At 25.3% G+C, this 16,415-nt stretch overlaps 1 protein-coding gene across 1 annotated transcript in view; it reads right to left on the reverse strand.

Moving 5' to 3' along the window:
• Positions 1–251: 251 nt before the first annotated feature.
• The window catches only part of LOC129614389 (glutamate-rich protein 2), a 29,510-nt gene continuing 13,346 nt past the window's right edge, over positions 252–16,415 (reverse strand). Inside the window, exons 2-7 of the mRNA XM_055528965.1 lie at positions 9,271–9,368; positions 7,265–7,477; positions 5,379–5,436; positions 2,730–2,798; positions 1,708–2,103; positions 252–456 (exon numbers count right to left, since the gene is read on the reverse strand). Of these exons, the coding sequence (XP_055384940.1) occupies positions 329–456; positions 1,708–2,103; positions 2,730–2,798; positions 5,379–5,436; positions 7,265–7,477; positions 9,271–9,279 (873 nt within the window). The 5' untranslated portion in view covers positions 9,280–9,368 and the 3' untranslated portion in view covers positions 252–328. The remainder of the gene's footprint in view (positions 457–1,707; positions 2,104–2,729; positions 2,799–5,378; positions 5,437–7,264; positions 7,478–9,270; positions 9,369–16,415) is intronic.

The raw sequence follows: 16,415 nt of genomic DNA on the forward strand, positions 1-16,415 counted from the left end.
GAATTTTTAATAAGATGAAGACTAGTACATAAAGTGATTTTTACACTTTCTCTATATATAATATATATATTTGTTTTTGTTTTTATTTTAATTAAATAGAATATATAGATTTTTTTTGTTTTGTTTGTAGTAAATATTGTTTTTGTTTTTTGTTATTACAAGTTTTACATTTATATAACATTATTTAATTAAATTATCTACACAATTATTATGAATATAATTTTTTTGTAATATTTTTAATATTGTGCTTTCTTATTTTTTTTTAAATACATACAAATAAATATTTTTAAAATAAATTTTCTTATTTTCTAATTATTTAAAATTCTTATTATTTTTTATTGTTATCAATTTCGTTATCATTAGGATGACATTTTGATCGTAGTATTGCAGCCAATCTTTGTGTTAATGGTTCTGTTGGGGACTCTGAGTCACTGCATGAGGCAGAAATGAAATTTCCTAAAATAAAATTGAAAATTTAATATAAATATTATATTGAACGAAATGAAATATATATTTATTTTCCAAAATATAAACAAATTCTTCATATTTTTTTATTAATGGAGCTGACATTCCATAATCTGAGTATGGAGTCAATAAGCAATATTTATCGTAAGCTTAAAGGTTTTATTATGGACACAAATCCATTTTATGAATTGATTTGTAGTTAATAATACCAAACATTTTTACGATAAATATCACTACCACTTACATTTTCTTAAAAGTCAGACAAGTCTCAGACAATTTTCAACATTTAGCCAGGCGAGAGTAAAGTTCTTTAGAGAGTAATAATTGTGATCACTCATGTTGTGAATTGAAATTCAGAAATTACACTAAAAGAATGCTTATCAATAATAAATTCTTGAAATTTTTTAATTTTATGGTAATATAAATAAGTTAGAATGGTCCGGTATTTTTTTTTTTTTTTCCTTCTTCACTCCTATAAGGAGCATAGGGCTAGTTCATGATATCTATCATGTCCTAGTTTCAATAGTCATAGAGAGTTAGCTAGGTAGGTGACTAGCCTACCGTAGTTTTTATTTATAATTTCCGTTTATTAATACTGTACTGCTTATTTTTCTTAGTCTTTTTAGTATCGCATATTATGAATATTTGAAAATTACTTGTATAAATTTATTAATATTGCATATTAAGTTATGTATATAATATTGAATATAATTTTTATAGTGACCTGACCGGGGTTTGAACCCGAGACCCTTCGGTTTAAGGGCCGGTGCCATAACCACTGCACCAATGATCAGATTGAATGGTCCGGTATACCGTTTAGAAATTCGGAAATTTTTTATTATGTAATATGTGAAGAGTCTTTAGAAAGAAGTAGATTACAATAATGTAAATTCATTCACAATCTAACTTGTGCTTTATGAAAAATGACGGAGAATGACGAATATTATAACGCATAGAAACGTATGATGTGGAAATCCTATTCAAACAAAAAATATTGTTCTATACACATCCCTACTTTCTATTTGTTTCAAAATTTATGCTAGAACTTTTGAATATCCTGACTTTATACATACATGTTTGAAAATTTTTCTATTATATTTTAGTAATGCACAGTCTTCTACTAAATATTAAGTTATAAGAATAAATTTTAATAAATTACCCATGTATAAAAACAAAATAATAATGTTTCACTTTTCGCATCCAGTTTTTCTCTTTTTTTTGTTTTTTTGTATATTAACTTACCATTACTAATATCTAAATCTGTACGATGAATATCTCGTAAATTTATATTTTGTGGTACATCATCTTCTTCTTCTAATAATAAACTTGAATATGAATGTGTTGTATTATCACTACGGCTAATACCATAACAACCGCTACCACTACCACTTGATGAATTATTTGAACCAGGTGGATCTAATAAATTTTCATCAGATTCTTCACTTGTTGCTACTTCCGATTCATTTAATGATTGATCACTACTACTACTATTATTGCTATTACTGTCATCTACTGATTCTTCTTCAACTTCATCATCATCAACATCATCATCAACATCATCATCATTATCAGTATCAGCACAGCCATCCGCTGATGATGATTTATTACCATTTTCATCATTTTCACCAGCTGATTCAACTTTATAAAATAAAATAAAAAAAAATAAGGAAAAAAACAAAATGAAATCAAGATAATGTGAGAAAAATTTGAACAAAATGTGAATAGCCGTGTGCAAACACAATTATGATGGACTCAAAAAAAAAAAAACAAAGTATTTTATAAGAAAAGTTAAAAATAGTTATACAAAAAGCAAAAAAGAATTTAAGTGAGAATTGAGAATTGAAAAACTGAACTGAATATTAAATGAGCAGTCATTACGTTACGGTACGGTCTACAATAACAACAACAAGAAAGAAAAAAAATTATCAAATCGTTTTCTGTTTTCTCTCTTTTCTCCTTAATTTTCTCTTTTATATAAAATTGTAGAATTTTCTAATGTCTCAATAAAATAAAATAGAAATTGTACTAAAAAAAAATTGCTTTAAAATTTTAATTTAGAAAATTATTTATACATGTATGTGTGTTAAGATATATGTTTGCGCTTTTATGAAATAAAAAATGCTTAATATTGTTAAAAGTAATTTACTTTTATCCTAGTATAAAAGTTCGTCCATTATATTGATAATAATTGTGTTTACATGAAAATCGATTTTCAATTCCATCAATTTTTTAAAATAAAATTCACGTACAAAAATTTTTCTTACTTTTCAATTTTTCTTGAATCAGAGGATAGAATTCCTTGGCTGTTGCGTTATTTGGCTCATATTGAAGAACTGTAAATGTACATAATAAGAATTTTTTTGTAGTTATGTATTAAATCGTATGTGTGCCTTTTTAGCACTTTTCCAAAAATTTTTTGAAAAAAAGTGCTTATTAGTTTCACTCTGTCCGTCCGTCCGTCCGTCCGTCCGTCCGTCCGTCCGTCTGTCCGTGTGTCTGTTTACAAAACTTCTACATTCTTAAAGATAGAAAGCTGAAATTTAATACGTACATAGATCTTTACTAGAAACTTATTTTCGTAGAACAAAATTTTTACCTATCTCCGCCCCTCTAGAAGTTATAACCCCCCAAAGCACTAAAAATGGCCTATTTTAACTATTTGTTGCAATGAAACCATAAGCATTTTTGAAATTTTGCAAACGCAGAAAGGCAGTGGCTCGCTTCCCCTACCGCGGTATACTATAGTTAAATTTTATAAAAACAAAATGGCCGTTCAAATTTACCGTTATCTAAAGTCCATTTTTTCCAAATTTTTGATGTCGTTTTTCTTCTAGACCCCAGCCTGTAGAAGCTTGAAATTTTAGAGGCTTTTAGACATTAACAAGTAGTTCATTTCGTTAGAAGAAAATTTTTTTCCATCTCCACCCCCTCTCAAGTTATGGCGTCTTGAAATTTGTAAAATTTGCATTTTTGACACCTTATATTTTCGAAATCGCAAGTTTTTTCAAATTTCTATAAACGCAAAAAGTTAACGGTAAATTCCATGACATTAAAAAATATAATTATTTTTCTTAACTCACACAATTAACCCTTAAAATCGAGCATTATGTTAACTCCCGTTTATATTAAATTTTGCTTTATTTCAAAGACTGCATAAATAGTTCATCCTAAATATGTGCAATCCTAGAAATAGTTTCATTTATAAATGAAAATAATTTTAATAGTGTGGTGGATATACATAGACTGTTTTTAAAAGCAGTATTTTCACTTGTTGAAGGGAAAAGTGCTACAATATAAACCATTGGTTTGACCCAACTTTATTATTTCTCTATTTGAATAAAAAAATATTATTCTATTATAATATTTTTATATTATATAATTTATTCTAAATACAGAATAATGAAAATGTTATTATTACAATGAATAATATTGATTTAATTTTGTTGACTTTGTTATATTTTTAAATAAATATTTTAATAATGAGATCTATGAATTTTTTTGTGTATATTTTTAACATTGGAACATAACGTTCATGTACTTATCGCTCTCAAAAAGAAATCTATTAATATGTATGCAATGTAAATTTTGTATGTTAAGTATTCGAGTATATAAAGAAACATTTGAAATTGAAATTAAATTTGAAATTTGTATATATGTCGATGGTGTAATGCAATCATATAAAATAGTATGCTAAGTACCAAGTTTTAAAATTTTACAGGGGAGCGTTTTGAAAGTTTGGAAATTTGCGAAATGAGGCCAGTTAATTAGGATAATTCTATATAATTTAATACCCTGGCTTTCCATATAGTTGAATCCAGGGTATAAAATTATATAGCGTTACGATGTAGTAAATTGCAAATTTTTTGGAAACCGTTTTGAATACGCAGGAAAGGAGAGCGCCTCGAAAAATTTCCCGATGCTTTTTATAAATTTTGTTTGAGCGGTGGTGCAACTGAATGTAAAATTTATTAAAAAATTAAAAAACGGTTTAAAAACTGTTTTTTTTTTCCTTTTACAATATGGAAGTCACTCCTACTTAAATTAGTTTTTGACTTTAAATAAGATTTTTTAATAAAATTAAAATTTTTGGACAAAAGGTCGTGCGCTTAGCATAAAATGGTTAACAGTGTTAAAATTACGAATACTAACTAATGTATTTAGAAAATTTGCCTTTCATCAATGTATCAGTTTTTGTATAATATAAATATTCTAGCAAAGAACCACACCGATCTTGCAAACTAATACAAGTACAGCACAGAAACCCACACCACACACAAAGAGAACCATTCGAAATTAGTATTACTTAGCACATCTTTACATTACACCATCGATGTGTACATGTTAATATTTTAATCAATTCACTGTGATATTATTAAAGCTATACGCATTTTGCAATTCATATATGCATAGTATAACATTCTTCATATACTAATATTTATACAGAGAAATGGTAACATTTGCACATAAATTCATTTTTTTAAAAACGAAAATATATATATTCATATAAATTTATTTGGAAATTACAAAATAATAAATTTTATTGCTATTAGATATCATCCGTATAATGGAAGAGTCACGTAACTGGTTTTTTTGTGTTTTGAGAAAACCGCATTTGAAAATATACACACTAATGTCAATTTGCATATACCTGTAATTTTATTTAAATAAAATAGGCTGGCTTTCTCTTGCAAAAAAAGTAAACAAACCGTTCTAACATTGATTTTCTTGTAGTTGCAATTACACATTACAGATTTACACACAATCTTCAAAATTGCTAAATTTAAAAGTAGTTAGAATAAAAGGTTTTTTTTTGTTGCATACTAGATTTCAACTTAATTGTTAGTTAATAAAAAATTTCGGAATTTCGACACTAATCTACTTATAAATATTTAAATAAAAATAAAACTACTCACTCAATTTACAATATTCGAAAGCTCTCTGGTAATCTTTCAACATGACCGCCGATAAAAACTGTAAATAAAACAATTTTTTTTATTAATTTAAAATTATCAAATACACATACATATTAATTACATATATACTATAAAAAACATTCAAACGTGCTTAAACACGTTCACACTAAAATAGAAAGGAATTTTTCCTGTGCCACTACATATACTTGCCCTATACACAAGGTCGCATATACATACAAAATATTTGTAATTTTTCCTTTATTTATTTGAAAAAATTTAGTTTATATGAAAAATTAATTAACTCAGTAAATTATATTTCACTATTATATACCAACAACAACCACTTTGTTATACTTCTCTGTTATATTTTTTCCCCGATACGATTCCTATGCTATACAGAATTTAATATGGAATTTACTACCTCTATGTTCAATTCCCATAATTTAATAATTTAACAAGAAAATACTCTTAAAAATTTTAATGAAGGCTAATTTTTTTTGTATGTATTGCATTATTTTGATTGGTATAAAAAGTCTTAACGTATAAAAAGTCTTAAGGTATTTACGACAAAACAAAAACTGGTAAAGAAATTCAAAATAAATAATTAAGAGAACTTGTACGAAATTGCATATCTTGAGGGGCTTTGAATATTAAAATACATAATTAGTATATATGCGCGTACTACTGTAAGAAAAAAAAAAACAAAATACACTTAGGCAATTTTCTCTTCAATATTTTTTTCATAAAAGCTTTTATTTTTCTGCCGAAAAGAATGAAATATTTAAAAAATTCATTTTTTAATGCAAGTTTTTTATTTTTAATTGCAAAAAATAACAAAAAAATTTTGTATTTTCACTAGAAAAACATTTTTTTTTATTTGTCGTTACTAGACACTGTGATTTGTGGAATGATACTCATTTTTCGAAATGATGAGCATTATAATGGTAAAATGAAACCAAACCACTAGGCTTCGTATTTATATACATAAGAATATAAAATATTTATGTTTACAAGTAAATCAGGTATGTGTGTAATTCTTAGAATCCCTATAAAATTGGATATAATTGGTACTTTAACATTTAGCTTAACACTGAAACCTATATTATAAATTTATATACAAATAAGAGTAATCGACGAGTATACCACTATATAAATAATATTTTCCGTGTTCAAAAAACTCACAACGACTGCCTTTATAAAGCTAAGGACAATATTCTCTTAGTGCAAAAATAAACTAGTTTTGGTACAACAACAAAACTCTATACATTGTAGCAAAAACTAAGCAATTATTTTAAGAAGTTTTTATTGTGCAATAAAAAAATTAAAAAAAAAATTATGCCTGAATGGTCTTGCCTAGAAATTAAAAGGCAAATGATCTTTAATTAGGGCAATTACATTTAACTATATTACTATCAAAGACTTAGAACGGTAAAATTATTTTTCCAGTTCACAGTTGAGTTTATGCTCCAGTTTTCGTAGCCGGTACAATTCCGTTTCATGTCCGTACTTGCTACATTGTATTAAAAAAAAAAATAAAAAAGGTTTCTTCTAAACATTTTCGTTTTGTCTTTTAACAGACCAGCCGTAATTAAAACGTCCATAATAAAAATATTTTCCTGAAAATTCTTAACTAGCTATAATATTAATCTATGAATTAATAATTATTGTAATATTCATTAGGTAAATATATTAAAGACAAGATTTAAGATAGTAATAAAAATATCATTTTATGTTAAATCAAATTAATTTTGGAAAATTTCAAACTCCGACACTATTTAAGAAGAAAGCAGGGTCTGAAACAATTCAATTTCACAAATCAAATGTAGTTTTATATATTTTCCTTATAACAAACATTAAAACAAATTAAAAGTAAATAAAACTTATACCTCAGCCAGAAATTCTGTCGGAGCTGACATACTTTCTTCAGCATCCGTATATTCCGACAAACTTTGACTTAAATCTTCATTTGATGATCTTGTTGTACTTTTCGATGACGGTGAATTATTTAGATTTTGTTGGGCTCTATATGTTGAATTTGTTGTTTGATTTGCTATTGTTGAATACAAATTATTACCATTTGATTCATCTATGTAAATTGACTGAGAAAAAAAATAAAAGTTAATCAATCTTGAAAAAATTTTGTATAAAATGAATACAAAAAAAATTTATAAAAAAAACATTAAAACCAATTCAGTAATAAATTAAAATTCAAATATACTTTTTGTATGTCATTCAAAATTGTTTTTATAACGAGATCAATTAATCTTTCCATTCCTTTTTTTTTAATTTCAGTTTTGGGAATTATTAAAATCAATTAGTTAGAATATTGTTGTAATTGATAAAATTTGACTATAAATTTCTTCAATATTACACAGGAAATAAAATTTAACTAAAATTTATTTTTGAAATTTAAAAATTATTGAAAATTAAATGAATGCTAAGTTTTTTATTATAAAATTAAAATAATGAATGCAAAATTGTACTTAATTCTCGAAAAAAATTTCTATGGTTATCTATGTAAAATATGGTTACAAAAACTTATCTGTAATATGAAGAGAATTAATTTTTTAAGGCAGTAAATGTCAAGAGATAAACATTTCGGAAATCGAAAAACTCTACATAAAAATCTGGTAAAACAAAATGTTTATACTTTTTTTCGGCAGTCTTCCAAAGAAGTATTTAAAAAAATATGCTATTATCAAATATTTAAACGTTGACATTTAAATCTACATTATATACATATGTATTTGTAAATTATTAAAAAAAAATTGGTTGCGAAACATGGTTGACTGGCGCAAACTATATCAACAAAATGCAGTTACACATAAATAAGTGTCTGAGGATAATATGTAAAGTGCTCTGGCTCATGGCAATAACAAATAATGAACTCTGGGCAATTATAGAACACAAACCAATAAACATAACAAAAAAGAAAAAAAGTGCAAGTGGTTAGGTCACACTCTACAGGAAGCTTACAACACAATGACAAAACAAGCTTTGCGGTGGAATCCTAATCGTAGAGTAGAACAATACTAAAAAAAGTTGAAACAAGGGCAAAAACATGGTCAGAAGTTAAGTACCAAGCATAAAACAGGGTAAGATTTAAAGTATATGTGGAAGCCCTACGTTCCCAACGGGAATGAAGAAAAGACAAAGTCAAATATTTAAATCTGTCACCGTATAACCAATTAAAACCAAAATTAAGTAATTTTAATTTTCTGACTACTTTCCGAAATAAGAAGATGCTCAATTATACGTCGAATTTTTTAAAAAATAATTTCAAAAAATATATAATAATTTTTAAAACAAAATTTTTCAAGTAGCTACTTAGCTATATACAATTAGCAATAAGATTGAAGTTTAAAAAGTACATAAATTAAAACTTTGAAAATTTCCCTGTCGAATTTTAAAAATATTCCAATCCATAAATAAGTATAACTTTCATAAGTCAAAATATATTGTTGAAAATTTAAAAAAAATTAAAAGAAAACTTTGTTATTTTAAATTGGGATAATAAATCTGAATTTCGAAATATTTGATCAGTTGCGTTAGCAACTTATATTGGAATTTATAACGGGTACATGTTACGTCGGACTGGAATTTATGACTTTGATGTACTGTTTGCATACATTTGCACGCATCTGATATACTGAGAAACGGCCATATTGTTGCCAATTATTTTCCTTTATTTCTAAATCAATCTAATATTCAAACCTTTTTATTGATAAAATGAAATTTACACTATTGCCTTTAAAAAATTTTATTTTTCAACCGAAAATATGAAAATTTGAATAAATTAAAATTAAAGTAAAAATTAAAAAAGTTTATTAAAGGACTCTTTTTAATTAAAATTGTTATCTTTTTAATTTATAATTAAATTTTTCATACTTACATGAGACATTTTTAGTATTTATAGGTTGGTTTGTGTTTTCGAAATTAAAATTTTCTCATCATTAGTTTTTTTTTAAAAGAAGAGTATTTTGTTCTTACCTGTAAGAGAGAAAAACAAAAACAAATTTATTTTAATCATAAAATTCAGTAGAGATAAAAAAGAAAGTTTACAATTAATAATTAGAAAGAGACTTTATAATTTTTAATTTAAATTTGAAGATTGTTAAAAAATTTCTACTGAAATTCTTTTTGAAATCGTCTAACATCATTTTATACAACTTTGAAATTTGTAAAGATGACGCAGTTCAGTTTATAAAATTTTCATGAATTTACCCAAAATACAATGAATTTCTTTGAAATTTAAAAATTTATTCGATATTATTTTGCTGATTGATAAGGGTCTTGTCCTTCAGTTCAAAATATTTTTGAGTTTTTTAAATTTTAATCTTATATTATGCAATACTCTTAATTGGTCCTCCTCCAAATTTAAATAATATTTTGTTACCACACCTGAATTATCGATTTTAATTTCATTTTTTTTTTTGTTTTTAAAATGTCAAAAGTCAAAATCACATTTGAAGGAGAACGCGCCTTTTATATAAAAAAGGAAATATTTTCAAAAGAAGGCAGCAAACACAACATTAGAATAATTTCAATTTCATTTGAATAAAATTCGCATTACAATTTCGACTTATAATGAAAATTATTTTGATTTGAAGTGTAACGTGGTATATATGTATATATGTGTGTAGCTTTTAATGCTTTTATTAAGTTAAAATATTTATGAAAATGATGTATAAAACGTACTCAATAGTCTGATGTGGTCAGCAAATAAACGACTGCACTGTTTATTGTGTAGTTGAGCGAAAGTGCTGCAAAAGATTATGGAAATTGCTTTAAAACACTGTTTTCCAATTTTAAGGAAGTTAATAAGCATTTACTTAATATACTTAAAAAAGTGTAAATTTGGGTCTTAGTAGGGTTTGTCAGTGGAAACAACCAGTACTTGAATATGAGATTTCACGAGATGCCACCAATTAGCTCAGTAGATATGGTACAAAATATAAAATCGGCCTCTAGTCTGGATTCCGAGCCCTGATCTTTAAAAAAATGTATAGATTAATAATTTTGATATCTCGAATTTGAATATCAAATTTCAAGGAAATTGGTAGATCATTTTTCCTTATATGTGCTAAAATATAAAATCAGCCTCACATATAAAATTTCATCAACTTGAGATGCACGTGTACACACACAGACCGAAAAGATAAACAGACAGACCGACCAACAAACAGACAACCAGACAAATAAACCGACACACTCCTGAAAATTGTTTATTTACGCTTCCTTACCAAGAAGAAGCCCGTTTCTACGGAAAACTCGACATCCAAAATTCGGTGCCATCACCTAACTTCCCTTATTGTATGGAATGCGGTCGGTAAAAATGTTCTCTTATAATAATTAAATGGCAATAAAGAAGAACTTATGAATATAGTATCAGTATTTCTCAACAGTTGTGCCGAAACGCAAATATTTTAAATAGCTGATTCCGTTTGAAGTATTCGCATTTGTTTTTGTTGTGTTGTGAACTACTTTTACGAAATCGCTGCCATTGTGTGAACTACAATTGTATAGTTGTGATCACGCTTTCAACAAAATGACAACAACAGCTTAGCTACAGTATTTTTATAAAAAACAATTGCAAGATATTTAAAAGTTCCATATTTATTCAAAGGATTATTAAATAATATTGGTATTAATAAAGTTGTTGTTTCATCATAACCACCCTATCCATAATTGTATTGAAAACTTATTTTATTAAACATAATAAATATTTAAATTTACAGCTACAATACGTCATACATTAAATGTGAAAAACGTGGATGAAAATTTGGAAAGCTTTAAATTTACATAAACTTTAAAGAGAATAAAAAACAGATGACCAAAAAATGGAAAAGAACAAGGATAAAATTACGTCAATAATCAAATTAACTTATAAGCATTGAATAAATTTATCAACAAAAATTTCGATAAAAATACTAAATATTATGACCAACGCCCCAGATATACAAGTGTGGATGAAGGAAGAAGTAAATAACAAAATATTTATTTCAAGGATCACATTAATTTTAGTTCTTCTTCTTTAAATTCTAAATAGGAATTGAAATTTTGCTTACTTTTAAAACAATAAATAATTTTTAAGGTTAATAAGTATTTGGTGTATAATTTGCCATTATTAATCACTGTTGCTTATGTGTGCACACATAAACGTGCGAAATATTTAAAAAAAATCTGTGATAAAATAATTTCTGAGAAATTTTAACACAAACCAACTACTATTATTTATCTCAAAATAGTAACAGTTATTGATAGTGTCACGCTTAAAATTTGACATAACAACTAAGAATTTTCGCTTGAAATTTTTTCTCACTGGTGAATCATTTTAACACGCCTTTAATTTTTAATAGAGTGGAGAAGAATTGGTACCAACATATATTATGATGAATAAACACCATTCCTCACTTCAAACTTGTAAAATAGATTGGCTCGGAAAATTAAAATGTGACACTAAGTAGTAAGTATAATAGAATCATAAAAAATTGTGTAGAATAAATTAACATAAATTTTCTTTTTAATAAAATTTTATCATTATTTTAACGTTTCCTATATTTTATTAAAATATATTATGCTATATTATCCGAGAGAAAAATGATAATATACAAGGTGTCCGCGTCTAGTTTGTATTCCCAAAGTAAAATAATAGAGCTTTACATTTTGCCTTTTGAATTGTTGGGCTTTACAACTGCAGCCTTACATGAAAATGAGGAAATTTCTCAAAACTTGGTTAAGTCACCAAAAAGATGATTTCATGAGTTGCGGGTTACTAAGTAAGCTCTATTTATCATATTTTCTTGAATAGTAAAGGTCAAAATATAAAAAGAAGAATCGTAGTATTTCGTAACAAGTTCGGAAAATGTGGTTCTATCAAACTGATTTTTCGAATCTCATCAAGTAACCTTGTATGAAAACACTAAATCTCACTATATTCAATATTAAAAATTTAATAGGAAAAAATTCAAACTTTGTACCAAAATAACAATAAATTTTTAATGATATGAACAAAAAATATAATTTTATGTACATACATACCTACATAATTATTTTAGAAGAGGTGGTCACTTTTTTATGGCTATCATAGTTTGATTAATAATAAAAACTACATGAAAATGAACTTTTTCTTCAGATAGTAAAAAAAAAAATTTAAAATATGAAGACCAAAATGTTATTTATATTGATCCTCTATAATGTATATACACAAGCAGTGCCGGATGTACCATAACCATATGCCAAGTAAGCATTTGCAATGAATGCTGTAAAACAGGGGCGCTATTGAAAACTTAAAAAGGAAAATTAGATTAAAAAAAATAATAAGAAACGTAATTCCATTACTTTTTTTACAAAAAAATTTTGTAATTGAAAACATCTAATGAGCCGGGTACAATATTTGGAAATCGCGTTTAGCACCGAACGAGGCAGAACCGGGTCTGTATATATCTATTTATATGTATAATTTTTGGCCAAAATATTGAAATATAAACCTATATTTTATCAACAATACATACACCTAACATACTGTTATACTTAATTTATTGGATATATTTATGTATAAGCCGAGTATACATTTCCTATTTGGATAAAAATTTTTTATTTTGATTTTGGCTCATCTTCAAAATCTGGATAAAAATCTGCCAACATCATTATAATAGAATATTGCAATATTATCTTTTGTTATATTTTATTTTTTCTTATTCTTTGTCAAATAAAACTGAATCTCTCATATAGGACAGTATAATAAATAAATATAAATTTTAGTGTATGCAGGTTGCGGCTTAATATATTTTAAAATTTACATTAAGATATACGAGTATAATAACAAAGGAAAAGATTTTTATTCAATGATAGCTGATGCTGTCTAACTTCATTAGACTGTGTGCATTTATATTTGCGTTAAATAAATTATCATATACCAGTAGTATACTTTATGCAGACTTTGACTTTTAAAACTTTTTTAATAAATTTTCTAATTTTTAAGGAAATAAAATTCATTTTTATGTTTAATATCAATTTAAGTTTATAATGTTAAAATTATTTTCGTTCGTTTGTCGCAAAAATTTATTTCAATATTGTTTTTTATCATTTTTAGTACTTGTGGCAGCATAATAATCATGAATAGCTTTATACAGTTTTATATTTTACTGAATTTTCATTAAATAAGTATTTTTTTTGTAAAATGTCATAACAGATCGGTGAAACTCCGAACGCATTTGACAGAAAATTGGGAAATTTGATCAGTTGCATCATTTGTCGGCTGATTTTTAATTTGACGGCTTATGAATTTAAAGATATAATTAAAATAGTTTATCTTTTTGAGGGGTTGCAGATATTGAGTGATGCAGTTATTAGATATTTATTTTTATTTTTATTTTACACTAATTGTAGAATTTGAATTTATTTTTTTAGATTTGAATATTAAGCCATAAAATATTGTACAGATTTTAACTATGATCCGACTGAAGTTTGAAGCCGAAACTTAATTGCTCACTTATTGTACTAAAATATAAAATTGTTTAGATTCTAAATGACTTAGAAAAGCTGCTATATATGTTCAAATTATTACATTATAATAAATTCAATATGGCTTCACGTTTTCATAATTTAATCAATTAATAACCATGTGCAGTCATGAAAATTTTGTATATTTTAAAAGCATCCTTGCGTATATTTCAATTAATTTTCTTATTACTATTGTATAATTGAACATGAAATATTATAAATTCGGTATTTACTTGTGCATTTTCTATATGACCCTCTATAGTTGTGTAGCAGAGTCATACCTTCACTAATATATGAACTGCATAACATTGAGGACATTTTTTTTATAAGGTTTCTGACCTTTAAGTGATAGCAGATGCATATACAATAAAAATTAGTTTTGATTTAAGAAAGAAATTTTTTATTTTTTTTTATTTTAATGCAAAGTGTATTGATCCATGGTGTTTAAAAAATGTATATCAAGATTACATAATAATAGTTTTAAGTCAAACATTTTTTTTTTATTTTTGGAGTAAAATAGATGAATTGGGGTTTAGTTTTATTTGAAACTTTTTCTTAAAATCAACATAAATAAAATTGTAGTTCAAATTTTCCTAACATATGTTAACCCTTTGGGTTTTCAGCAAGTACTCAATTTCGAGTAAGAAAACTAAGGGGAATGAGAAACAAAATAAGTCTAATTTATTGCTAATAAATTATTGAAAAAGTATGAATTTTTATGCTTAGGTTGAAGTTTATGAACAAGATAGGTGGAAATTTATTCTGTTTGTTAGGCTAAAACGAAATGCTTTAATTTCTAATTAAAGGTAAATATTCAATTCAATTTTAAGCAGTTTAGTAATTTTAGATAATGACTACTGTTTAATTTTATGCATGATAAATTTCACATTAAATTTTGCTTATTTTCACTGCTATTTCAATTTAATTTTTCTCTTTGTTAAAAATCATTTTCCATTCTCTTTTCTATTCATTGCGATTGCATATTTTCAAACCACAATTTTCTCTTCTAAGTATAAACTAAAATTACTCTTTCAAAATACATACATAGTTATTTATATAGTCATAAGTTTTGCTAAATTATATTCTACTTTACTTATACCCATAATAGCAAAAAGGGTTTTCTAAAAATTTTTTAAACCTTAAAATTTTTAATTGAAATATTTAAAAAAGATTACTTCCTTTTTTTTCTCTTTCATTCATAGAAAATTTCCTGTGGGAATTTTGGTTTTATTTATAGCAATTTATTATGCATATTTATAACTTATGTAACCTAATGTACATATATAGAATCTAAATTGGTTAATAAGGAATACGAGTATTATGTTGCTTGCGGTTTCTTTAGAAATCTCCTTTAAATAAACACCTTCCAATTATATAGGATAGTTTTGGATTGACTTGCTTTTATTTTGTTTGTGATTTTTTTTTTATAATGAAAACATGATTTTTCATTCAAATTTTAAGGCTATCATAAACTCAAATAAATAATGTATAGCTATGTATGTACAAATGTGTACCTAAGTAAAGTTTCATGGACATATTACTTATACTTAATGGACAGACAGAAAGTTTTCCAAGCCAGCATAGAAAATGATATATATGGTCAAAATAAGCTAAGCTCCAGTTGTTGCCAGCTTAATCTTTACTGTATCAATATAATTTCTATAAATAATGAAATTTATAAGCAAAATTGTTCAAATTTCATTAAAATCGATGCTTCTTATTTTGTCCATTAAGTAATTTAGTAAAAATTTGAAAAAAAAATAAAAATTTCTCTGCACAAATCATACAATTCTTTCAATATTTCGTTCTGATTGTATTTGCTAGGGAATACTTAAAATTTGATACTTGGTAGTGCTAATTTTCATTAAAAAAATTATGTTTATTTAATAATGTTTATTATATAAGTTAAACAATTTGTCAAAATTTGGAAAATTTTTTTTTATTTTCTAAAAATAAACATTTTCGGAGTTTTTTCAAAATCTATTAATTTTTTAAATAAAAATAGAATTTTCGGTGGAAAAAACCAATAAAAAAGTGCGTAAAATGAAAGGTGGTGTTTTTGTTTACTTTTGAAAGGTGAAAAAATGTGGCCATAATATAAAAATAAAAGGAAAATATTGATTGTGTGTTGAACTCAATAAAATTTTTTATTATTTTCTAAATATGTGTAATGCAAATAAATATTTCCGAATTAAGATATGTAAGATTCATTTCGTAAACCTGAGCAAATACTGTTTCTGTTGAAAGTTCAAAGATAAGAAAATATTAGGCAAAGGCTTTAAAAGTTTTTAGTACAATCCTTCAATCTTTTATTTAAATTTATGAATTTTAATTTATGCAAGTATTTTTTTTTTGAATTATAAATAATTAAATTGAAATATTTATTATTCTTCAGAGATGGCAATACTAATTCTATTTTAATATTCTTCATTGATGACAATATGAAAAACAATATTTTTACTTGTCAAAGACACTGTGACTCTCTTTATTTTTGGTTTCACTTTTTAAAGTAAACAAAATAAAAAAATTATT

The sequence above is a fragment of the Condylostylus longicornis genome, unplaced genomic scaffold (genome assembly GCF_029603195.1).
Source record: "Condylostylus longicornis isolate FDR11 unplaced genomic scaffold, ASM2960319v2 ptg000107l, whole genome shotgun sequence".
NCBI lineage: Eukaryota > Metazoa > Arthropoda > Insecta > Diptera > Dolichopodidae > Condylostylus > Condylostylus longicornis.